Source organism: Asterias amurensis, chromosome 13 (assembly GCF_032118995.1).
Source record: "Asterias amurensis chromosome 13, ASM3211899v1".
NCBI lineage: Eukaryota > Metazoa > Echinodermata > Asteroidea > Forcipulatida > Asteriidae > Asterias > Asterias amurensis.
Genome location: NC_092660.1, coordinates 19,717,166 through 19,743,540, shown reverse-complemented (window position 1 = coordinate 19,743,540; position 26,375 = coordinate 19,717,166). Strand labels below are relative to the sequence as shown.

Below are 26,375 nucleotides of genomic sequence, written 5' to 3'. Positions count from 1 at the left end.
CTTTTTCATGACCAGCATAAAATAGTTTGTATTGTTCCATGAAGATGACTTTTCTTCAAGAAAATTGTCATCACATCATTGAAGACGACTCCTGTCAAGGGATGAGCGAGCAAGAACATCTAGATGGCAGTTCTACAGTTCTGGGCCAAATTTCATGGCTCTGCTTACCAGAAGCAGGGAATTCTGTGCTTACGTCAAGCGTATTTCACGGGTTACAGGGGAAGTACGGCTTATGCGCGTGCATACTCCACGTTACTACGCATTCTTCCCTTACTCAGCTAGCGCAGCAATTCGGCGCTTGCTCGTAAGCGAAGAACGGTGACCGTAATTGCAGAATTCTGCAGTATGCAGAGCCATAAAATTGGGCCCAGAAGGGAACGAATATTTGTACAGTTTGGAAAAGTGTATATCAGGCCTTGATTTTTATCTTTGAACATGTTGAAAGGGCAAGGTCATTTTCATTTTGCAAAGGGCACTTCCATTGAGAAATCTTAAAGTCAATGGGAATATTTTTATGGGCACAAAGGCCAAGACCAGAGGCAACGGAGGTCATGTCATCCGTGACCTGCGTGTAATTCCAGGCCTGGAAATAGAGAGAAAATAAATGTGAGGGGAAAACAGGTAGCTAGCTTGACTTCCTGATACATGTTTGATGATTTGGGATTTGAAGTCCTCAAGGGGAAAGTGACTTCCGAATTATTGTTGTTACTTTCCACGGGCTAAGGGAATAAACAGCATTGGCAACATGTGTTTGTAACACTACTCTTTTGCATACCTGTACATATGTGAAGCACACGATGTACTTTTCCTGCTTGCATAATTACAGGTGTGTAACATTTTCAAGCAAGGTATGATGTCATTTTTGTTTACCTTAATACCAGTGGTAAAGCACTGTGTACTCAGAGGTTTTTGAATCTTGGAGGGAAAATGAATCCCTAGCACCCTAGGAATGTTGTTCGGATGGGATTAACAAACCTGGACCCCTCTTTCTTGAGCAGTGTCTGAAACGCTAGACCACTGGGGCTGTCAAGAGGCAAGTTCAAATTCGGTTATTGGCTGAAGAAATTACAAACAAAGGGATGTTTATTTTCTTTCCATTAATTTATTATCACTTCGCGGATAATGTGCAGGAAGGGAAAAAATTATTAGGTTTAATCTGAAAGCTGTCTCACTGTAAAATTCATACCTAAATTTGAACAGATACATTGTACTTATTTGTTCAATTGTAAATTAAAATCCAGTTCCTATTTGAAACAATTCGAAATCACATTGAAAACGTTCAATTTTTTTTATCATGATATAAAGTCACTCAATAATAACAGTCAACACAATTGGATTCAAAACAAAAATTCCATTTGACATTTTTTAAAACACACTTTGATAAACTGGAGCTGGTGTAAATCTTGGTTCTTTTAGCAGTTGCCTTTATGGAGAGTTGTAATCAGTTGGTGAAACCATTGAAATTTGCCAACAGAGGGCAGTCTATAAACCAAAGCAATCTATGATAAAATATAGAAGGTGTTGAGTATACTTTGCTGTTGCAGATGCCTGCCACAGTTGGCCAAGTTCAATGCATAATGTTCAGTGCATGCAGATGTTGTGTGTACAAAACTCAACGTACAGAGTCACAGACTAAACCATGGCTACATTGTATGAGATATAGGCCTACTGTACGTATGGGTGTGCATTGCACCACTTTTCTCTATGATACTGGCAGTAGTAATGTTATGTTGTGCAATGGTTGTACCCTAGTGCTAGTGAACAACAGTGAACTGTTGGCAAATGTGCTTTAACAGGAATTAAATGCAAAAGAAAGAAGAGATTTATTAAACAAAATGAAAATGGTAATTGTAAAATAATGAACTTGAAGTGCATCTCGTAGAGATTAGAGGCTTGTCCATGTTTCTTCCTATGAAAATCAAGTGTTTAGGTCACACAGACTCTTGGTATCCCTTCTAACATCAGAGAAACTATTAGCCACCTTGAGGATACGGTGAACACCGTTGGAGTACATTGTTTGGTTTGTGTGTATTCAGACAGATTTACACATAAACCGAATAGTGTAATTATTTTGTGTACACCAAAGAAATGGATTTTGTATTAAGGTGGTAACTGAATAATAAAAGGATGTGTAGTGGTTATGGGCTAGGGAGAGACAAATGTACAATTGTATAAAAGGTACATAGTATAGACGATGTGACCTATGTTTACATTCAAACCGCCCTCTGTTGACAAAACACTGCATACGTCATGTTTCGCGGGGCAAAAAGACGCGTAGTCATGGTAAGATTGCATCACTTTCTAGCTGGCTGCCAAAACAAAGGTTTTGCCCAGCGGTATGCGCACGAATCATGTTATGGTTTTCGAGTGACGTCAGAGGTCACATCGTCTATAGGCATACACTGGTTGATTAGGGTTTTACTACAATCATGGTTCCTCTATGATCTACCTATCTGGTTATGACCTATAACACAGTAATGGTTTGGTATGGTTAGTTGAGTCAGCTCCAACTCTAAACGTACCCACTTGTACAGTGTGTTGTAATGGATAAATATTTAAGCAAACAACATGCACGGACTTGAGTTTATGTTAATGACATTAGGTCACTTTCTCTTCAAGGGAGGGTATATCTTTGGTAATTACTTCAAAATTAATGACTGTAAAATCTTACCTGGTAAGAAGCACTGGAGCTGTTCATAATATATAATGTTTTGAGAAACAAATTTTCCTTTAAGGGAATGTGGTTTTAGATTAGGGGATTCAAATTTAACAAAAACTGCAGTCTGAGAATTTTTTTTTATGATTCCAATAACATATTATTATTCCTGCGTGTACATTTAACCACTCAAGTTTTTCAGGAATATCTCAAAAGCTGCCACCTTTTAAAATGACATTTTTATGAGTTATGTTTGTTGTATATTTATCTACATGTATGAAGCATTAAAACAATCGAATGGTTACAAAAACCAAAGGTATAATTTGTCTTTGAAGACCAATGATGGCTGCTGCCTAGACAAAAATTTAATAGTATTTGGAAAGAAATACAATGTAAATGTACAGTACAACAAGAAGTGACTGACAAACGTATTGATCTGATGTCCCCCCCCCCTCCATTGTATACACATACCTTAGAGAAAGTCCTTTCTTTAAGGTACAACTACAGTAGTGCACAAAGTTTTGCAATGCAGAATTGTAAAGGTACGAATCAGTGTAGCAGGAAAATGGCTACATCATGTACACTGTATGCAGTGGTTGTATGCATTTGTGTACTGTACAGTACGCAATTAAATGATCAAAATGTACACAGGTACAAACTGCATTGACCTTTCTGACATAGCTTTTCAGACCGAGTGACAATTTTCTGGAAGGATGTAGTTTTGAAGGTTGAGGATGGTGGGTCGGTCTCCCATTCCTGCCTATGCCCTAAAATATCACTGAACCCCCACCCGTCCCCCCTGGGAAAAAAAAGTAAAGTAGAAGACGAAGAAGACAGAAATCCCAGACATTACTTTGCTGTTGTTGCAGTAAACTTTGTAACAGAGGACTCTGTTTTGATTATTTAGTCACAAAGTGTGGTTTTTGGAACCGCTTTTTAATTTGAGTTTTAAAATTGTTTATGCTAGGTACACTTCGTGGTCAGGTATTTTTATATTGGGGGAATCTGTTACGCCTGATCCTAGACACAATTAAAAACAATAATTTTAAATGCAAATATACCAATTAAATTTAAATTCAAATGATGAACATTAATGACAGATTTTTCCTTGCTCACTTTGATTTGGAAAAACCAGAGCGTGAATATCCAAAAACTGACACTAGGTCCTAATTTACAGATAATTGTAAGTGAAGGATAACATTTAGTCGGTACTAAAAATATTTAGAAGATCATTTAAAAGATGTCTTTTATTTTATAAGAAAAAATATGTTGAGATTTTCAAGTCTCTGAAAATTAATTCAGTCTGCCCTATAAATTGACATGTTTGAATTTAAACAGATTCACAAATTCAAACAATTCTGTTTATTTGTGGGGGGGGGGGGGGGGGGCTTCAAAGTATGAAATGTTGCCGTAACCATGGGACTCAATACAACACAAAATGTCAAACGGACTGTTTCATTGCAAATATAGTCAGAGATGCGAGTGAAGGGAGAGATGGAGAGAGAGGGAGAAGATAAAAAACTACAAAGGGTAAAAAACCTTGGGAAGCATCTGATTATAAATTCTGCTGTTTGCTCCACATCTTGGGCGACACTACAAATACAGCCACGGTAGAATCCTGGCTGGAGCGCCGCGGCGGCGGTACTATCCCGCCTGACCTGTGTAGCTCGAGATCGAGACAGTATGCAAATTATCCAGTGGGGATAGGAGAGTCTTTAAGGGCAACGACCCCCGTTGTCATTAATCTTTTAGGGCTGCTGTTGTACATGCTCTGGTCCTGCGTTCCGGAGGTTGGGGAAGTATTGTCCCTTCGTCTTCCCCATTGACCAAAAACCTACACCATATTTTCAGACAAAGATTGGATTAAAAAAGAGGTATCTATACAGGTGGATGTATTAAAAACTGTACACAATTCTGAAACTTATCATCGTGGGAATTTGTTTCTGCTGCTGTCAACTTTGAGATGATCACAGGTGATTTTCTTCCTACTGAAGTCTGATATCAGAGTTGTTTGGCCCTCAGAAAAATCAGTAATTGTTTTATTAAATAGCCTGAAAATTTGATAAATCCCATGTTCATTCCGTTGAGTATCAAAAGATATCAACCAAATGAGACAAATAAGATCAATCTTCTCAAAGGCTTTGTTAAAATAAAACACTTGCAATTAATTTTTATGAGAAGGCTCTTTCTAATGAAAATTCTAGCCTTGAGAAATAATTTTTGATCTGTGGTAAACATTTTTACAAGCGCTGCAGTTTTCTGGAATTTTACCCAAAATTCAAGCCCACACCACATATTGCCGACCCTAGTCCAGATCAGCTGAAGGTTCATGATTTTTTTGCTGCGGGAATCTCTCTGGCATAATGCTTTCATCTTTGCAACGATTTTGATCCACTCAAAACATAACCAAATACATGTAATCGGCCTTGAAATAACCCTCAACACACCCTTGGGTGCTGCTTGCTTTCGAAATGTTACCCTGTACAACTTCAGTTTGTGTACCCATTGTGAGGTTCCAGTATATATTTTGCTCATTGAAATGCCTTTTACCCGACATGCAAGGGTTAAAATTGCTGTGTCCCTTCAAGAATGAAGTTCAAGGACTATGTGTACAAAATTCTTAACAAACTGTAGTCATTAATTTATGCGTTCACAACATGCACAAATCCTTCAGCAACTAGATCCATTGAATAAATACATTTTACATAAACTCGAACCATCACTTTAGCATGGAAATCATTTATGTTCTGATTTTCTTTTACAATTTGTTGTTTTCTGTTATTAATTGAACTTTACTTTCTTGATAACGCAAAGAAAAACTAAGCAAATTATTTTTAAATGCGTGAAACAACACATGCCTGATATTTCATGGAGCCTTTAGAGGTAATTGCCTCCATGTCAATGCTCCTAGTCATCGCCTTGATACCCTTTGAAATGTTCCAGTACAAATTCTCTAGATGCACTTTATACTGAGAAAAAAAAAACATTCTTGCCCTTGAAACAAAGTATCGAGCCTTGCATAATGCATGCATTGTCCTTCACATCATTATTTTGGATAAACTCTTGCTTGATAACTTTCTCATCTTTTCTATTAAATTCTTATTGACATTTCGTACATACTGCAAATATAAAACGCAGGAAGGTAGATAATGTTTGTCAAATAATGGATAAGATACAGTACATGGCCATAAAACGTTGTCCTTAAGTCAGTGTTTCCCAGAACTGGTTTGCTGGAGGCACTGTGAAACTTAAAGGAATCTTTTCGGACATCCAGTGTTTATGTTAACTTGCCAATTCAAGATACCGTATACATTATACATTTCATGAAATATTATGAACAACAGGGTAGATTTGTCAGATATGTGATGCAGAGTTAGGGTGGATTTCAGGCGTGGATATGTACCTTTGTACATGTACTTGCAAGGCCATTTTCATTTTGCAAAGGGCACTTCCATTGGAAAATATTTAAATATTGAAAAAGTCTATAGGAAACTTTTCAAGAGGCATTAGGGCTAGGGGCACAGAGACAATTGCCTCCATTGCTCCTATCAGGCATGTGTCCTTCATTTGTGAAGGGCAAGGGCACCAAGGCATTTTCTCCTAGGTAAAGGACACCCTATGAGGAAATTGTAAATTTCTACTGAGAGAATTTTAAGGGCACCAAGGCACTAGGGGCATGGAGGCAATCGCCTTGGTTGCCTCCGTGAAGTATCAGGCATGCCGTCGATTTCACAAAATTCTTCCTAACTTAGGACGAGTCCCAACCCTGCACTGTAGCATGCAGACCTTAAGATTAATCCTAAGTTAGGACGAGTTACTCGTCCTAACTCGAGATAAGACGAGTCCTAACTCTTTGTGAAATCGACTGCTGCCCTGTGAAGTATCACAGGCCTGTGTAAAGTTTCACGTACAATACTTTAATAAGAAGTAGATTCATGTTGGGGAGCTCTGTTTTAGTTGGATTGCTCAGTGAGCCAAGCAGCACATTCCACATGATCTGACTTTTGAGACGCTCCCTAATGTATCAGCCTTCATTCTCTAGAAATTCGCCTAAATGTATGCATCCACCATGCAAATGAAGCAACTATGATGAATATAGAGTTCATATCAGTGTGAAGACATCAAGGTTAGTTTGGCTAGCAATGGTGTTAAAGGGACTGCACCAATGAGAACAAGAGGTTAGTGTCAACTGTGACCATTGTTTTGGCACAGGTTGCATATTTGTGACTGACTTTAAGTGGACTGACAGCCAGTCTACCTGTGTAATCAAGTGGGGAGACTATTGGCTTGTCTATGCCCTTCATAGTCTAGTTCATAGGGAGACTGGTGGTAGCCATCACCCAGCCTACATGTAGGCCTACTGACACTGTCAGAAACATGGAGGAGGTTAAACCAGTATAAACCAGACACAATCAAGGTTTCTGAGGAGACTGGTAGCAAGTCTTAAGTAGGAGGCCTTGAAGTTGAGAGCAAGGAGGTAGAAATAAAAGAGGTCATGTAGGAACATGCAGTTTGGATTCATACTGTTTGTTTTCTGCAGCAAACGGTGCTTTAAAATGTCTTTGTTGAGCAAAAACTTCCAATACACTGTTGGCATTTTTGGCTTGATAACCTATTTCTGATGGACAACCGTTAATGTGAAATTACATGCTTGACAGTTTTGTGAAATAGTACATGTAGGCCTACATCAAGATCTACATATATAGGCATTCAGTTCAAATGAATTAGTCCTAGTCTCGCTAGTCTAAGTTCACTTGGATTTCATGTGAAGGGAGTGTTGGCCATAACAATCAGAAAGGCATTTACATTGGGAGATTGGTAGCCAGTCTACATTATCTTAGGGCAAAGCATTGATGCCACAAGACAAGTAGCTAAGGCATTCAGAGAAGCATCTGCAATAATTCAAAGCATTGATGCCAGGAGACTAGTAGCCAGTCTACACCCATCCCTATCTAGGCGTTCTGAGTAAGCATCCGGCATAATGTAAAGCATTGATACCAGGAGGACTAGTGGCCAGTCTACACCCTTCACTGTAACAGATATTTTGATGCCAGGAGACTAGTAGCCAGTCTACACCCATCACTATCTAAGGCATTCAGAGAAACATCCTCCTCTCTTCCTCTCCCAAGAGAGCTAGTATGTCAGGAATCCTGTTCATCTCTAAGAAAACACATGTGCTTTGGGGTTACACAAAGGTGCCGCCGTACTACTTAACACCACGGAGTAGCCATTCGAGGATTGTTTATCAAAACTGGAGCTGGGCCGATCGCTGTCAGCTCCTTTTCAGCTCCTTTTCTCTACGCACTTTGTGCAGATATTAAAAAAAACAAAAAAGAAACGCCTTGAGGTTTTTTCTTTGTGTTTCGTTTCAACGCCCACCTTATGTATTAATAGTGACCCAACTCCCTGCCTGCTGCCAACTAATTTCAGAGTGGCACTCTGAATTTTGGCCTTTTTGTAACTCTGCACTTTTCCACTGATGCAAAGTTCAAAAAACAAAAACACTATTGTTTTGAAATTACTAAATTTCAAAATACAGATGCATTTCCTTTACTTTAAAGTTGAAAATTTTAACCTTCAAATAAATTTCCGGCGATGCATGTAGGTGTGTGCATCTCCTATTCATTTTCTTTGAAATGTTTTGAGCATAAGGGTTATCTTTTGTAGCATTTGTTGCAATGTTTTTTATAGGCAGAAGTCTTTTTAATGTTAATAAACCATTACAGTTTGGGGTACAAATATACTTGCATTTTGGGGTACAATACGTTTACAATACACATTGGGGTACAACACTTCTTGGGGTACAATACATTAAGTACATGCATGGAGGGTACATGTAAATATAATACATTTTGGGTTACAATACATACATTTTGAGTACAAGAAACAGTACATACATTCTGAGATGCAATACTTTCATCTTGGGGTACAAAACATACATTTTGGGGCACAAACATCTTTGGGATACTGTTATTTTATAAACCATTACTCCTAAGGCCCACTTGCGTACAGGTGACCTCAATCCTCCAATATTCTCTTCTCTTGTGTCACTCCACACCAACGTTGTTTGGACTTGGATGAGATTGGAATGCTTGACTCATGATAAGCAATTGTTATCGAGGGTCTACAGCCATCTTATCCCTTCAGAATCCTTCATTTCGGCAAATAGTTTATAGAATAAGTTGGACGAGCAAGGTTTTCAATATTGTTATCACTGGTCAACAAACTCAAATTTGCATATGTTTTTGCGGTACAAATTGCGCACGCTTTTAGCCATAAAAAGAGATGTGTGCAATTAAAATAATTACAAATTTTGTCATTAACCAGAACAGCATGCAATTCATTTTGCAGCTAAACGTGCATGTAATTTTTGCGAATTAGATTATGGTACTTTTTGTTAATGCACCATCATGGATTTGATGTAGCGTTGTTCATAGCTGTAGCCTATCACTGGTTTTATGGACTTTCCATTAAGCTATTAATGGCAACTGAATAGCCTTCTAATTATCAATGTCAGGTGCCAGGGGGCATTGTACAATGATGGATGCTACCTTTTGGTAAATAACATCAATATTTACCTGAATTGATATTTCAGTGTGTGCATCACACATCATTATACTACTACCCTTAAGTAAGATGGATGGTGCATTGTTACAATGGATACAATCTTCGGCTTGGTTTATAGTGAGAATGCCCTTGCCCTGGTGAAAAGATTGTCCTCTTCAATTGATGAGGAGTTTATACTCATGGGGGATGTTACTTTACAAAATTGAGATTTTAAGATGAATTGCTTAGCATACCTATAGTGTGTTTTGGTTGGGGGGGGGGAACTATTTTCTTGAGTGTTAGTGTTCCTCTGGGTGGAGGAGGTAGTAAAAGGAAACTTGCAAAAAGTGGTTGTTCTTTATAAGTGATCTTTTAAACAGTTATACGTGGCTTTTGAGAAAGATTCTGTGGGGTTCTTCTCCTCGGGATCTTTTTTAAACCAAGGGTGTATTCTGGACTGACATTTTTAAAGTTTGGCCAAAGTTTGCTGAATTTAATAAAATTAACTGCGCCTTATTTTAAAGTTTCCTCAAGCTTTAGAACTTATTATGGATATTCATATTTCATGTGAAAAAGAAACTTCTAAAATCTGCAGCATAGCTGTTGCAAACTGCTACCAACCTAAAGAACCTATGGTATAAATGCAAAACAATGGCCTGATGTTTCAACACTTTAGTCTTCAAGAAAGACCCTGCTAGGGTTGAATCGTCAGGCCACTATCTATGTTGTTTTCTTAAAGTTGATTCAGATACACCATGTACATACATTTCCATACGGACATCCACATGTGCCAACACCTTTGTTGTCCTTGCATGCTTAACAGAAACTTGGTGCCCTTGTAATGTTATACCTTACATGTGCGTGTAGTCAGCGCATGGGTAGATGCACAGCTCTAAGAAATGTAGATGATTTGCCCTTTAAAACCCTATGATCAGTATTGTATTAAGGAGACTACACAACACAGTGGGTGCACAAGTGCACTATGCGCAATGAGCAGCACAGTACAGTATGTGCCCAAACTGTGTTTAAATAATACATTGATGTTTGTATACAAACATTGTCCCTGTATTTCCAGGAAATCCATTTGTTACATTGTGTTACATTGTAAATATCTCTGCTAGTAGTAGTGTTTAAATAAGTATAGTAATACATTTTAGGTAAATTATATGCACTTTATACATTATGTAATACATTGTATACATTTGCGCAGGAGTGTATTACATGCATACATATATAGTACTACTGTGTTACACATAGTAGTACCAGCATTCTATGTTTTCTCTGTGGAGACATCTTTTGTTCTTTTCTTTGTCCCTGTTAGCATCCTCCCAAAGACTTTGTGCACAAAGTTCCATATGGAGCACCCAGTCTTCAGAATCCCCCGATGGGGACCTTTTGTTGTCCATTACACTGTTAGTCTTGGTCTCCAGAAGGTACTGAAAAACTACTGTAGTTTGTGTACAATAGAATGATATTGTCATTTCTCCGACAGTACAAAAATTATCTAAGCACCTAACCATTTTGCTTACTGGTACCAGCCAAAATACCATGTTATGTGCACATTTTTGGACAGGCTCCCTACCTATTTTTGGTAAGCAATAGTTTCTGCTTTAAAAACTGTATAAGTTTGGGCCCAGTAGAGGCGGATGTAAGCATGCACAGCTCCTCCAATGATAGGCTTTTCAAATCTTGAGCTGAGGACTGTTTGAAGCAATGTACTGAAAGCACACAATTTCAGATTGAAAAACAGAGCATGCAGGCTAAAGCTGACCATGAATACATAATTTGTTTAAGCTGTACATTAGACCCTGTTTTGAACAGTAGAGTGATTAAGAAGAACTCTTAAAGACACTGGACACTATTGGTAAATATCAAAGACCAGTCTTCTCATTTGGTGTATCTCAACATATGCATAAGATAACAAACCTGTGAAAATTTGAGCTCAATCTGTCGTCGAAGTGTCAAGATAACAATGAAAGAAAAAACACCCTTGTCACACGAAGTTGTGTGCTTTCAGATGCTTGATTTCGAGACCTCAAATTCTAAATCTGAAGTCTCTAAATCAAATTCGATGAAAATTACTTCGTTCTCGAAAAGTACTTCACTTCAGAGGGAGCCGTTTCTCACAATGTTTTTATTATCAACCTCTCCCCATTACTCCTTACCAAGTAAGGTTTTGGGTAACATTATTTTGAGTTATTACCAATAGTGTCCACTGCCTTTAAGCCTGGTTTATATTCTCTGCGAATGCGATGCGTAATTTGGTGACACAATTATTGGTACGCTCTGTCTTTCCTATTGTAAGCCAAGAAAGTTTGCTTCGTACAAAGAATTCGCAGGAAGTATGAACTTCAGGATTAGTCTTAGACTTTGATTTAGTCCTTCTATTTGTCTTGCTTGATTCCTATTTAATGATTGATTCCTATTAAGAAAAAGTTATAAATTTATACACATGAAAATTGTAAAACAATTTCTGTATGCCCTACCACCAGTTGCAGTAAGTATTGTAGTATGTTTTTGGATCCATACGTGCAAAGAGCTTTCAGTAGATCTGGTGCCAGTTTTGATAATAAAGGAACTAGCCTACATGTTTTTCAACAAAGTACACATATTATTTTTTCAGTTCGTTAACCCTAGAAAATTTTTCTATTTTTTCTCTGCAGTGTATTCTGGGATTTGTATTGTGCGGCGCCGGAGAGGAGAGAGACGTGTGAACATTCAAGTGAGGCGAAAGCTTTCCACGATTACGTGAGTACTCTTTACTAAAATTCATCAAGTCTCTCCCCCCCCCCCCTCCTTACAGTCGGCATGCTTCAAGTTGCAGAAAAGCTTGTGAAATTAAGTGTGTTCCCTGCAGGAGTCCATCGCCCCTGCGAAAGTGGAGCGTCGTCTTGTAGTGGAGGAACTCTCTCCAAAATTTGAAGGCACGGTTGTCTTGTTGCGGGGAATTGTCTTACCGTTGTTTTCTTGTACTCTCACTTGAAAGATTGTGTATACCTGTTAAATGCAACAAGCCATGTTGAGAAGTGTGCTAGGACAAAAATGCCTAATGCAGTTAGGTAACGGTCTAAACATTTTTTCTTCTTCGAAGTAACCTTCTTTTTTTCCTGGCATTATTTAGTACACCTCACTGAATGCAAACTGTTTCCGCCCTAATTCTTTGAAGTGCATCCAACATATCTCAACAGTGAAATCAAGTAAAGAATTTCATCTGTGTGACTGACGTTCTTTTGCTGTAAAAAAGAAATTACCAACTCTTGAGTTTACCTCATGGTCTAATTCCTTGTGGAATGCTCGTTGGCATTTTTAACAGAAACTCTTATTAAACGGTGGTGACTTTCTCTACAAGCAATCTATAAATTTGTTTCTTTTACAGGGAACAAGTTGTACTGCAGTTTAATGTACAATTAGTGTACACAAATTGCCCCCATGTGCCAATTGAGACCTGCATTCACAGTTTTTCTTGTTATACGTAAAATACTGTTAAAGCAGTACATGCAACTGTACACTGACTGACACTACAGTTTCCTTAAAGGAACACGTTGCCTTGGATCGGACGAGTTGGTCAAAACAAAAGCGTTTGTAACCGTTTTTTATAAAATGCATATGGTTGGAAAGATGTTTTAAAAGTAGAATACAATGATCCACACAAGTTTGCCTCGAAATTGCGTGGTTTTCCTTCTACTGTGCGAACTAACATGGTCGGCCATTTATGGGAGTCAAAATTTTGACCCCCATAAATGGCCGACGTGTTAGTCGACGAGGTAAAAGGAAAACCACGCAATTTCGAGGCATATTTGTGTGGATCATTGTATTCTACTTTTACAACATCTTTCTACCAATATGCATTTTATAAAAAACGGTTACAAACGCTTTTCAAAGACCAACTCGACCGATCCAAGGCAACGTGTTCCTTTAAACTTTTGTAAGTTACTGGATGTGTATTGTAAACAAAGATAAATAAATGTGATGTTTACTGTGCGACCTGGGATGCTTCGCCCAGCTCCTGAGATGGTGGTTGGGGGAGTGGGTAGAGTTTGCCCTTAACTTGTTCAGTGACTATCCAGCAGGACAATTTAGCTTGCTGTCTCAGTAGTCCACCAGCTTTTTTGCCTAGTCCATATTTCATATTAAAAAGGAATGCTTATCAACACTGAACTAGCCAGCAGGACCAAAACTAGCCAGCAGGACCACTTGGAGAGAATTCTGACTGGTCCTCACGTGTTCTAACTTGCATTTGGCCAGTGTACAAGACAGAACGCTGTTGGGGGATCTAGGTACATGTACATATTCGATCTCGACATTTACTCCGCAATTTCCCTTCTTCATTCTAGACCGGCAGTACTTAGTGAGCATATTATGTAATGTACTTTTGTATACAGTTTTCTAGTAATGATAGAGATATTGTAAAACTTCATTGTTGCTTCAGACTTGTGATCTCTAGCTTCTTTTTCTTGCAATTAGACATGCCATCTCTAAAGATTGCTGTGATTGTCATCATCAGAGAATTGGTGGATAAATCCTGAAATCGTAAAAATTGATAATCAGCAAATTTGAATGAAACTTCCTTTGACATTTCTTTATATTGAGGAATGATTGATTTGAACGTCTTATCGTTTGAGTCAGAGCCGAATACTGACACAACATCAGCCTGGAATTACAGGGAGGCCTTAGTGGCTTTGCCCTGGTCCTGGCCTTGGCGCCCCTTCATAAGTTTCCCAAAGAATTAAAAACCTACTAATGGAAGTGCCCTTTGAAAAAAATGAAAATGGCCTTGCCCTTTCTAAGATGAAATGCTAGACCGACATCAGTAGACAATGGTAGATATATGAGATGATAAACAGTCTGACACCTCATTGTACTCCGCAAGAGCATTGGGCTTCAGGCAATATATTGGATTTTGCTCTGAAAGGAGTGATTTGCAGTAAAAGGTCGTGTCCCACTCATGTGACTTTGGCTTCAGCTGTATTTGTAGCCGATGGCTGCAGCAACAGTATTGGACTTGTCAGAGATCTGGCCATAGCCAAAGCCAATCAAGTAAATGAAGGGTCGCACTGTACCAAATTCATCTGCATTCAAAAAACTTGAAGTTAAACCTTTTTAAAAAATGTTTATTGTAAGGTATGTGTTTTCACTTGACGACATACCAGTACCTTGTGTGGAAGAAATTAACGTGAATATCATTGTTTTATTGTTTTAATGGAATGATTCCAAAGTTATTCAGATAATTTGAGTTTGTTGCTTTCGACCTTGTTCATCGAGTAAAAAAAAGAAAAGTTTTTGTTGAGAGTGTTGGTCGTGTTTGTTGATTACAGACTGTATACTAGACATGTTGGCGTCATTTGCATGAACTAGCCGTGTTGGAAACTGATATGCTAATTAGGCCATGTAGTAAGTTGTCTTCCCCGCATACACCTCATTTCTCATTCCACATGTTCCATTCCAGAAACACCCTGGTTCAAAGCTTAAGTCTGGTATGATACCCGATGCACCCGCTGAGGTACGTTTGAATATTCATCAATCCTAACAACCAATCGGTTTCAGTGTTCTGCCCAACCCCATGAATATTCATGTAATCCCAAGGCTCTTGCTGTTGCATCCATAGTGAAGTGGGTGGGAGCTTACTGACTCGGTGATCACCCTATATAGAGATTCCCGTCTCCTTGATAATCACACAACACTGAGTGAATTCCCATCCGAAAAACCCAGCCGAGCGCGTGGGCAGAACACCGAAAAGGTTACAAATTTTAACCAAATTATTTTGGCTTGGAGGTGTAACTAGCCAGATAACACTGCACGAAAACCGTACTAACCAGACTCCATTTTGAATGACTACAAGGGCAAGGAGAATGCACAGGACTTATAACCACAAATTGCACTAATTAAACACAAAATATCATTTAATCTGGATATTAACAGCTTACCCGACAGTTTAAAACCATGTTGGCAGTTGAGTTTGGAAACTTCAAACAACAGGCATGTTCGTTCTTCTTTGTACTAAAAGAAGATGTATTATTTGAACAAATATAAAAAGTAGCAAGGTTTTTTGTTTACTGTATGTTGTGAAACAGATGCATTCTGTATGAAATGTTAACTTGAGATTGATGATACGATGTACTTTGACATAGCTTATGTCCACTTCCCACTTAAAAGTTTAAAAGTTCCATATTCACAGTGTATTTATACTTACAGTTGTACATTGCTTTCCTTTTAACATCCACACATAAAGAATAACACTCTGATGCTCTGCTATTAATTATTCAACGTCATTAGTGTTCATGAACTATTAACATATTTACAACCGTTGAAACCTGGCAGCAGGATAACCTCAGGGTTATGGAATTAAAAGAGTCTGCAAAAACTAAAATAATTCTGAAATTATTCCAGTTGTTGTCCACCTTCTGCCAGAACTTTTGACTGTTCTCGCGGTGAACAAACTTAATTGTGTTCCACTCGATAGCTGACCCACGAAATGGCTATAATTTGTCCTCGCTGGCTGCGCATCCATGGTATTATTTCTCCAAGTAAAACCCCAAGTCTTGAAACGGAGGCTTGAATGACAATACACTGTCGTCTGGTATCTTAATAAATTGAGTTCCAGGTACCGCCGTTACTCAGTGTACTGAGAACTTAACAAAAATGGTCAGTTGGCCACATAAAGACACTACAAAGCTCTAGGAGTGCAGAGAAAGAGTTCATTTTCCAGATTTTTTTTTATTTCACCTCTTAGTATGTGGGGGGGGGGGGATTCTGATTACTTCTCCCTGTTTACTATCCGACATGTTGGAATTCTTTTCGTGGTAATGGACCATCTTGCACAGGGGCAAATTTCTTGGTTTTCAGGGACTCTCGTTGATGGCTTTGACCCAGTGATTATACCCACTCCCTGCGGGGAGTTTTGTCTGTGATGTTCCTGAACATTTTACAATAAATTCATATTCTGGACATTCCGGTTTGGAGAAAAGAGGGGGACCGAAGAGAAAAAAACTGCACTAAATGCAAATATGCAAAAAGCAAATGTGAAATCGTTTTAAATATTTTGTTTAATTGGGAACAGCTGTGCTAATGGGTTTTCTTTGATTTTGTTTAAAAAAAAACCATTTGTTTACACTGACCGATTGTGTTTCATTTGGGAAGTTTCCCGGTTTCTTTGAAAGGTTGTTGGAGCTTTGCGTTGATAAGTTTAATTCTGAAAATCAGCTGGACAAAATGGACAACCATCAAACAAAAGAACTAACCGCAATAAAATCTAAATGTATTTTTCAGTGCTTCTTGTTTTGTTCAGCATTTGCTGTATACACAAGAGAGGTTTTCATATATTTATTTGGAGATTAGAAACTGGCAAATTGTTGGGAAAAGTGAGACAAATGTGTGTTTATTGGCAGATTTTAAGTGTAGCCGTCAATAGATAAAAATAAAGAATAGAGATTGCTTCTTTGTTTTAACAACTGGGACCAATTTCATGGAGCTGCTTAAGCAGAGTATTATCCTTAACATGTTTCCGCTAAGCAAAGGTTAGCAGGACACCAGTCACAAATTGTACATGTGGCATGGTAGTTTGGCTGGTAACCTTATTTTGTTGTGCTTAGCTACTTTGAGCTGCTTACAAGCAGCTCTGTTAAATTGGGCACTGGGCCCGGCACTGGGCCCAGTTTCATAGAGCTGCTTTAGCAAAAAATTTTGCTTAAGCAAAAAAATCTTTGCTTTGTAAAATCAGATTACCGGCTAAGACTCCACTCAATTGTTATGCTAAGTAAACAACAGCTAAATATTAGTCACAAGCAATGTACATGGCATGAAATTTTTGCCAGTAACATGTGTAAAATAAGCAAGCTATTTTCGTGCTTAAGCAAATTTTTTGCTTAAGCAGCTCTATGAAATTGGGCCCAGGTGTGGTCTTTGGTTGTGAAAGAGATTCCATATAACCTCTTAAAGGTAACTCGCTCAGCCAACAGGGGACGCGAAGACAGGATTTCTTTGTTTATATTCCGCACGCTTCTCCTCCATCTACACTACCCTACATAGTCGCACACCATCAATCACTTGCTTTAAGGAGCCCCTTTAAAATGCAGAGCTACATAACAAATCAACTGCAACAGCAGTCCACAGACAGTGCAAAGATGAGGCCAGTGTTACTATGGCAACCCCAGTGTTCATGTAATAAGGAAAACCTCACTGCTCCTCCTGCTGGACATAAAAACGGGGGGGGGGGGGGGGGGAGGGGGGAGGGGGGAGGGGGGATTTGTATCGCACAAAATGCAACCACAATTTATATTTCATAGTACACATTGTAGTCTTACAATAACCTGGGAAATTTGATACCTTTCTGCAGCTCCCTGTAATGAGGATGTTAAAATATCGAGTATCAAACAGTTCATTCATTTCTGGCTTGAGCAGGTACCATACTGGAGCAAAAGTCGAAAATGAAAACTTTGGAGGATTTAACCGAAAAAAGACAAACTTGGGCCTTGAAACACTGGGCCTTTATCACAGTGCAGATATATCTTGTCTTTCCTCCATCCAAATTGATGTCTCAAGAACACCCGAGGACCCAAGGTACTAGACCAAATATGGTGGGCAAATGATGCACTTTTATTCAAATGTTGGTCCCTTTTGGTGTAGTGAGAGTGGTTATTTGGACTTAAACACTCATATTTTTCCCCAAAATTTGAATCAGAGAAATGTTACTGTCAGTTTAAGATCCATTTTGTGAATTCTACATATTATTCTTCTGGCTTGGGCCTAAACGCTCTGGATCTCCAAAAACGCTTCCACCTTTTGAAATTAAATTTTCACAGGTTAGATTTATGGAAGCCTATTTATCCACATTAATAGGATTAAAACAATGGAACATTCCAAAAACTCAAAGTATACTTTGCCTATAGGAATAACAAAATATGTTAAGTATCAATCCATGACGACGACCTGTTGTTTAGGCTGATAATTGAGCATCTTATTTTCACAAGGTTAATCATTACAGTGAACTCTCCACTGACTTTGACATATTCTAATAGAAGCAGCAAAGTACTTTGTACTTTGTATCCATTTTCTTTTGTTGATATCCGTCTACCAACCATTACATTGTCAATTTACCCCTAAGCGTTGCCCATCCAATCGCGTGTGTTTGTTGACAATCTAGTTAGGTTTTTTTTTTTTTTTTTTTTTTGGGGGGGGGGGGTGTTTTCAAAAAAGTGTGACGAAATTGACACTCTGTTCTAGGCTTGTATGCTTCGTTTTGGAAAGGGCAAGGCCACTAAGGCATTTTCTCTTCGGTAAAGGGCACCCTATGAGGAAATTGTAAGTTTCTATTGGAGCATTTCAAGGGCACCAAGGCAATGACAAGGGGGCATGGAGGCAATAGTCTTCATTGACTCCTTGCAGGCCTGCTGTTTTGATACAGTGTTACTCTAAAAGGATCTACTGGTTTTTCATTACCTTTCTGGGCTCGATTTTTGTGCAAAAGACCACATGGCTTATTGCACAAAATGTTTAGGCCCACTGAGCAAGAACAGTTTTTCCAAGACCAGAATATAATTGAGAAGAACTAGGGGGAAAATACAAAGATGCGATGTTCTAAACTCACTGTGGTTTCTCAATGGTTTGGATGTGTAGTATAGGATCTGAAAATCATCTTTCAGGTAATCACGCTAGTACTTCGGTTCAGGGGTTTTATTTCTAGACTGCTCTATTGTCAGGATTTATTTCTGTTTTGTACAATCCTTCTCTTGAACCTAACAAGCCAATTCCTGCACTCATCTTGTTTGAATGAGCGGTAAGGTAGAATTCTTAGATTTTTCATCTTAGATTGTTAATGAAACTGCTGTGTAGTTCATAATCCACAGCAGACAATGTCCATAGGCGAGATGGTCTAGAACTAGACGGAGGTATTTTATTTGTACATCTGTGCAGGTAGCTGTAGGCTGACTGGCAGTTTCAAGGTCAAAGTTGTATGCGGCCTACATTTTGTTTACAGTATCACATACTTTTTCAATTTTTCAATTCAACAACATTCATTTCCATTTTTACATATGTGCTGGTATCATGCAAAATGGTGGTTTACATAAAAACAGAATACACTAATTTTTTATCATAGGGCAGAGTCAGTAAAATGGAGGCAATCCCCTGTAAGCTTTTGATTGATTTGGGAATGCCATACAGGACAAGACGGACAATGACACAAAAGACAAAAACAATCATCTTTGCTATAGAGCAACATTGGTGGGTTTTGCCAGGTTTTCACACTCCAAAGTATTAGGCTATACACATGTATCTCTGCATGAGAGCATCTTGTTTTCTGTTTACTGCATGATGATGATTTTGCCCTGTGCAGAGTCTGCTCTTTTGACATTATTTCTAGGGTAAATTGATTATTCTTAGCTCTTCAGAATGAATGGAATGTTATCATTTTGGACCTGTGTGAAGGGCATGTCTAATGCATGTTTAAAAAAAGTTTTCTTTTAGTTAATTAAATCAATCATTTCGTTATTGGCTGGAGTAAACACATGCTCTATTCACAGTTGTTTTCCCAGAAGTGAAATTTTAATTTTAAAAAGCATATTTGAGAAAGCTCATATCATCAAGAGAAGTATAACATACAGGCAACTCAGAAGTTGTTTGTAATTGATAAGGTACATTTGTGAATACTTTTGACATAGTCGCATTAACCTTTGAAATGTAGAAGTTCCAATATTTCCATGTTCTTATGAACCAGTTTAAACATTACCCAGAGTATAGAAACCTTTCCCTGTTCTAAATATCCCCCTGATTGTTGTTCCAAATCTCCCTGATTGCAAGACGTAAATGTTGACAGCTCTGTAATCGGTGCACAAAACCAATCATTATACAGAAAGACATAGACAACCATTGCAAAAAGTTGTAAAAAATAAACCAATTTCAGTTCGTTGGGGATTTCAGGAGTAACCCTTAGGCAGTACACAATCAGAATGGTACGACTGCAATCCAACCTGTTAGCAAAACTCACCAATTTACCCCATGTCTCATAACAGTAGTCTTTGGACTAATCCCTATATCTTTGTGTGAGGTTTAACTATGACCCAATGTAGAGAGACTGCATCATACCAGCATTTTCTGGCCAGATTAGACATAACCCCCACAGACGCCACTCGTCAAAGCTTTCTACAACTGTGAATTGTACACTGTCTCCAGCCATTAAGGGCATGTAGTATGTAATGTAAAGGAAGAGTAGACTTCTAATAGTTGTCAAAGACCAGATCCAAACGTACGTGTATACATAAAATAACCAAGGAATGGGTTTATGCAAGGGGACATTAGGCTTATGTTATTGGTCTTTCACTGTAAAGTTTGATACTGAGTATCCTTGCTCTATGATGTGACTGAGGGTGCAGTTGCCTGCAAACTCTCCCCTCATTTATCCCCCTTTTAAAAGTTCATATCATTGTTTGTTTGTTTGATATCAATGCACCAACAAGGATGCCTATAAACTGGATCAACCTTGTCAGTGAACAATTTCCTTTGTGTAGCACAGCAAAATGCTATACAAAATGTAGCAGCTGATACTCAGAAAACATCATGTGCTACTCAGTAAAGCATTCAGTGTATATATATATTTATATAAACACATGTTCAATCTATCATTCCTGGCTCGTTGAAGTTCCATTGTTTGCAATGTGCACTATTCTAAGGTCATTCACAACTACTGCGAACATTCACTGCGAATTTAGTGGCTTGAGAAACGACTTTTACTGGACGAAAACCTGATGAAACCAGTGTGTTTTCAATGAACTGAGTTGTATGTCTGTGTTGCAGTAATGCAACAATGTACTGATAAATCTGGTCTTTTTTCCCCTTTTTTGAGATTACCTAGTATCACAAAGCCACAGATGGCCACTTCAAGGTGAGGGCTATACACTTCACTGATTTGGGCTGTCAACCCAACCTTGCCACCTACTTCTAGGGCTGAAACAGGGTTATTCCCTTCACAGTCCAGATAAGGATGTAGGTATGGGGTATCATCCACTAGGAGCCGGGCTGGTAGAGCAGAATGCACTACCTTCTCAATGCAGTTATGGTAAAGTGCATTACACAAGGGCACAAGTGCCTTGCTCAAGGGCACAAGTGCCTTGCTCAAGGGCACAAGTGCCTTGCTCAAGGGCACAAGTGCCTTGCTCAAGGGCACAAGTGCCTTGCTCAAGGGCACAAGTGCCTTGCTCTTTCTCAAGCCACTTGCTCTATTTGCACTAGTCGCCCATGCCTAATCATTTTAAGGGGCACCAAGGCAATGACCAAGGGGCATGCAGGCACAGTTAAGTATCAGGCTTACTATTGTGGGTGCACTTTATTGTGTCAAAACTTCTCTAGGTTTGGTGCCCTTTTCATTGCACTTGTGTGGCGGTACAGACACAATGGTACATGTAGGCATAATGTTCATTATGACAAAGTTTATACACCTCGTAGTTTATGTCTGCATACGTACATTACACACTGAATTATATGTGAAAGCTTATAGCCATAACACATAGTATCTCATTGTTGTAATGTTGCCAAGCACAGCACTTCACAGCCGATAAATATAAAACCGGAACAATACCAACAAATTCTGGGCATTCTTATTGTCTGGCTGGTGAAAGAAGTGCGTAGGATGACCCGCTCAGGCGTGTCATTTGAACATTTGACCTACAGCAAGCCCTTGCAGACTTTGACACGGCTATTGTTGGGGGCTGTATAAAGTGTAACCGGTATTGTCAGATTTATCTAGCAACCTGTGCATACTTGGTGCAGTCTCTGCGTTATTGCCAGTGTGTTACACAGAACTTGTAAACCCCTTTTCTCCCCAAGTGTAACTTTGGCTTCGTGCAGAAATATATGAACGATGAGACTACCATTGATAATTGTAAACCCATAATATTTTAGGTTTAACATTAAGGATTGATTTGTCCTGTAACTATGAATAGATTACATGGGTAGCTAATAACACGTGTGCCAGACAACTTGTGCTATGCCTCAATGGCAATCAGGCCTTGAACTTTGCTCTTGAAGGGGCGCAGCCATTTCCCTCTGGCAAGGGGCACCTGTACAAGGGAAGTATAAACTTGTACAGGCACCTTGCACAGGGCACCGTGGCAAGTGTTGTAGGTGCTGTAAGTTACTTTGAGGCCTGGGCATTGAACAGTGCTTAGACCATAGAGTACACCAAGGGTTCTTCCAGTTACCTTCCCTTCCTCTTGCAACCTGTGGTTGCCTGTGGTTTTTATTATAACATCATTGACAGAATCCCACAATCTACAAGTTTGTATAATCTCAACCCAATGTTGAATAATATGGATGTCATTTATCAGGCAGTGGTCTGTGTGGGCTTCCTATTTGGGGAATAGTGGGTGTTTAAGAGCAAGTGTAGCTGTGTGTGTGTGCAGTGTACCTTATACCCCTGTGGTTTTGGGAGCAAACTGACTCATTCAGTGATAATTTAAAGAAGGGTTGTAAACCCTGTGAAAAAATGTCTCTGTAAAATATTTGTTGGATAGAATTCAGTGGTATACATAATTCCTTCTGCCTAAATGCTTCCAAATATCTTTTTCGGATGTGAATTTTGATGCATAAAAGGATAAAAGGCATGCGGATCGAGTCAAGTTTGTGAAGCACAAACAGATTTCACCTCAAATTAATGTTGATCACATTTAAACAGACGAGAATATTTAGGCTGGGAGGGGGGGGGGGGAGGCTCTCTCTAAGCATACTGCTACGCTGAATAGGAACAGGATTAATCCAATTCCTTTAAGACCCAACAGTAGTAAAGAAGCCCTGTGATTTACAGACTCTTACCCAACACGGGAGCCTTATAGGAAACAAATGTTTCCTGATTCTGTCTTGAGATTTCCTCTGACCTTGGCATCGGCCAAACACTGCCTTTCATCTTGCGGTGAAATGTCGAAGTCACAAAGTTCTCGGTCACCGTCACACTGCCGTTTGAGTCACTAATCAATGTGTACTCTTCGCGTTTGTTTGAAGTGGGCCAGGGGTTCATAGGGCATTGGTGAACAGAAATTAGTTATTCACCACAACTTTGTGTTTAAGGGAACACTATTGGTCTTTGAACACTCACTCACTTACTTATCTTGTGAGTGAGCGCGATACTAGTTGTTGGGGTACCATGAAGGATGCATCTCTGATGTCAGGGATCGCCCCGTGCAGGATGCATCTCTTCTATCAGGGATGGCCCCAGCTTGCTGTCCCTTGTCCTTCATGAGCGTACTAGGGTGGAAATGTTTCGGGGTGTTTAGTCTGGTTTTGCAAGACCTCATTGACTTCCAATACTTGGAGATGTTTGGTCTGATCATTTTGTGGCCGATTTGACCCCAAAGTTTACTTTTTTGTTTGAGATATAGGTTTGAGATAGTTGTAAGCTTTCATCTGAGGTTTTGAACAGAAAAAAACCCCACCAATGACCAGTGGTAGCCTGTTGATTAAAAACTTAAAATTTATTATTGTTGGGATTTTCAAATTATCTCATGCCTGTCAGCCATGTACGAACAATTTTGCATGAAACTGTAGTTATCACCTTTGCTCAGTGGTTTCTTTCACTGCTTCTATATGTATACCACGCTGATCTCTGGCAGAGAGGGAGTCAACATAAAAATTACAATAACACACACTTTCTTTCTTGTATGGAAGTACCCCCCCTTCAAAAATCCCCTTCAGAGTTCATGAGTTTCCCAGAGCACAATACAGAAATAATGAGACGGGAGGGGTTGTCTTATATTCGACATGTTTACCAATCCAAGTTGCACTGCATGGATTAACCTCTTTTAGGGTCTTCTTCCCACATCTGAAGCTTAGCATACCTTCGTCAACTCTTATTCATTTGTTGGTGTTTGTGCTATTCAGTGTGTAATGAATAAATAATGTAACGTTTTCAAGGACCAACCTGTAAAAAGCCCATTGAAACCTGGTGCTTGAATCTCTGGTGTGAATAAATAATTGTTTTGTTGTTGTATCAGTATCAGCATGTAGCTTCTCAGTGGACCAGCTGATCTTTTCTTTGGTTTTGCGTGCTTTAGAAAAGTGAAAAGTGAAGGGCGCTTTAAAATCTGTAAAATGTAAGCTTACATTTATAATCCCCCCGGCATTCCTAGGGATTTTCAACTCTGCATCGATTTGTATAAGAAGTTGTTTTCAGATTTGGAATGTTGTGATTCTGTAAAATAGACGAGTGCCACCAAGCAAGTCAAGTCTTCATCATACAGGAGACTTAGAAGCAATGTTGCATCCGGAGCATGGATTTATTTCTACCTCCATGGTCGGAGCATCATTAGAAGGACAGATGAGCGCCGTTCAGCTACGGCTAGTCCTTTGCTCTGACTTTTTGACATCAAAAGCGGCAGAACGCTGCGTTTAAGTTGAGTAGGAATCATGCTTAATACTACTAAGTGGCAATTTTTCTTCTTCAGTTTTTCATATCATTCTCTTGGTATGTACACCGTGTTCACAGGCAAGTTTTATTGAAGGTACACTCATTGTGCATGATGGAAAAACCTTATCTGTGAACTCGACTCAACTGAGATAGTGGTCATCAAGGAAGCTCTTCCTTTCCTGTGATTTCTTTTAATACATTTCCGGTGCATATGATTGAAGGAGTACTTGATGTATGAATTGTGCAATCCTAAAGTCAGAGTTGTATGGGGGATATCCTCAGCATGCTCTCTGCTCTGTGCTCTGTGCTGTGTGGGTGCGTTACACACCAGCAATTTGTGCACAGTTCTCCCAGCACATTGTGAGCTATGATCCTTGTGGGCTAGGGGCCATTCAAAATTTATAATAAAAATTTGATTTACCCCCCCCCCCCCAAAGACAAAGGTGGGTAGCTCAAAAGAAATAACTGAAAATGTAAATGTTGTGTTTAGTTGTGGAGGTTGGCAAGGAAATACATATTTGTGAAAATCGAAATGCAATTTTTATTTAAACAATTTTTATGTAAATTATTTTTACAAACGAAGACGAACACAGACAACCCAGCTGGCCAAGATTCATTCATGATTAAACTACAAAGTAAAGTTGTTTGTGAAAGCCAGCAATCGAATTTGAAAAATGCTGATGTTGGAGACCTTTGATCTAAAATATCTGGTTCATTTGAGGTACTGCTGACTGTGTTCTTCAGTGCATAGATTACATTAAGAAGCTTTGGCCAAAGTGACTATTCACCTACTTTTGTGCACCCCGCCACGTAGCAACCATTTTCTCCAATGTCATTGACAATCTATTCAACCCTGAATGAAACAGACAAGTTAGAAACAAAGACAAATTTATCCAACAAGTGAATGGAAATCTCATTGAATTTGCATCTTGGCCACTTCCTGTTTGCTCAGTTCATTGCCCCTGCTTGATGTCTGCTCAAAGAAAAACATTGTGGTTGCCTAGTGACTGAAACATCGTATAATGTAGATCGGTAGATGTCATGGGTTCGAATTCTGCCAAAGGCACTTTTGGATTTGTCCCTTGGGCCTCTTGAAAAATCATGCAAAGGTTTAAGATTTTATTTCATTTCAGTGCATTCCATTTGTTCTGGTTGTGAAGCTAAGGAATCTCAGAAAAGCGAACTTAATCACTGTACTACTAGCCAAGAACCTCATGTAGAGAATATATGGAAAGCAGTTTCAGTGTTAGATGTGGGAGGAAAACCCCACAGAATTATTTCTTGGAAAACCCATGTGGTCGTTTCGGGACTAACATCCCAATCCACGTAGTGCCCCGGTGTGATTCGAACCGGGGCCCCCGAGATGGAAGGCGAGGAAACATACCACTACGCTATTCCGACCAACATTTTGGGCTGAAACTTGATTATTACATATTTTTCTGCAAACATGGGTAGAACTACCCTTTACCCAGCAGCAAGTTTTTCTCCCCTAAAACCTCCCTTACCAACCCCCACCCCAACAGCCACTGTGCACTTTAGTCCGTGGCCTCCGTTGCCTCGGTCTTGGCCTTGGTGCCCCTTCAAAAGTTTCCCATAGACTCTTCAAGTTTACACTGGAAGTGCCCTTTTGTAAAATGAAAATCACTTGCCCTCTCAAAAATTAAGTCCCAGGCCTAGCACTATGGAACTACCTTATGTGCAAATGTCTAGCACATTGCAATTAGCATCTTAAGCTTTGGTTGATACCAGGGGCAGTAACACCTGACCAGGCTGCGGCATTCCTCA

At 39.2% G+C, this 26,375-nt stretch overlaps 2 protein-coding genes across 16 annotated transcripts in view; one reads left to right on the top strand and one right to left on the bottom strand.

The window, feature by feature from the left end:
* LOC139946457 (uncharacterized) overlaps positions 1 to 26,375 on the bottom strand; it is a 239,464-nt gene that overhangs the window by 68,475 nt on the left and 144,614 nt on the right. The window lies entirely within an intron of this gene.
* LOC139945708 (single-stranded DNA-binding protein 3-like) overlaps positions 1 to 26,375 on the top strand; it is a 128,999-nt gene that overhangs the window by 4,690 nt on the left and 97,934 nt on the right. For 14 of the 15 annotated variants that reach the window (XM_071943056.1, XM_071943069.1, XM_071943068.1 and 11 more), the window contains exons 4-5: positions 11,866 to 11,950; positions 14,649 to 14,702. In XM_071943056.1, coding sequence (XP_071799157.1) covers positions 11,866 to 11,950; positions 14,649 to 14,702 — 139 coding nt within the window. The remainder of the gene's footprint in view (positions 1 to 11,865; positions 11,951 to 14,648; positions 14,703 to 26,375) is intronic. The other variant, XM_071943063.1, reaches the window with a different exon arrangement.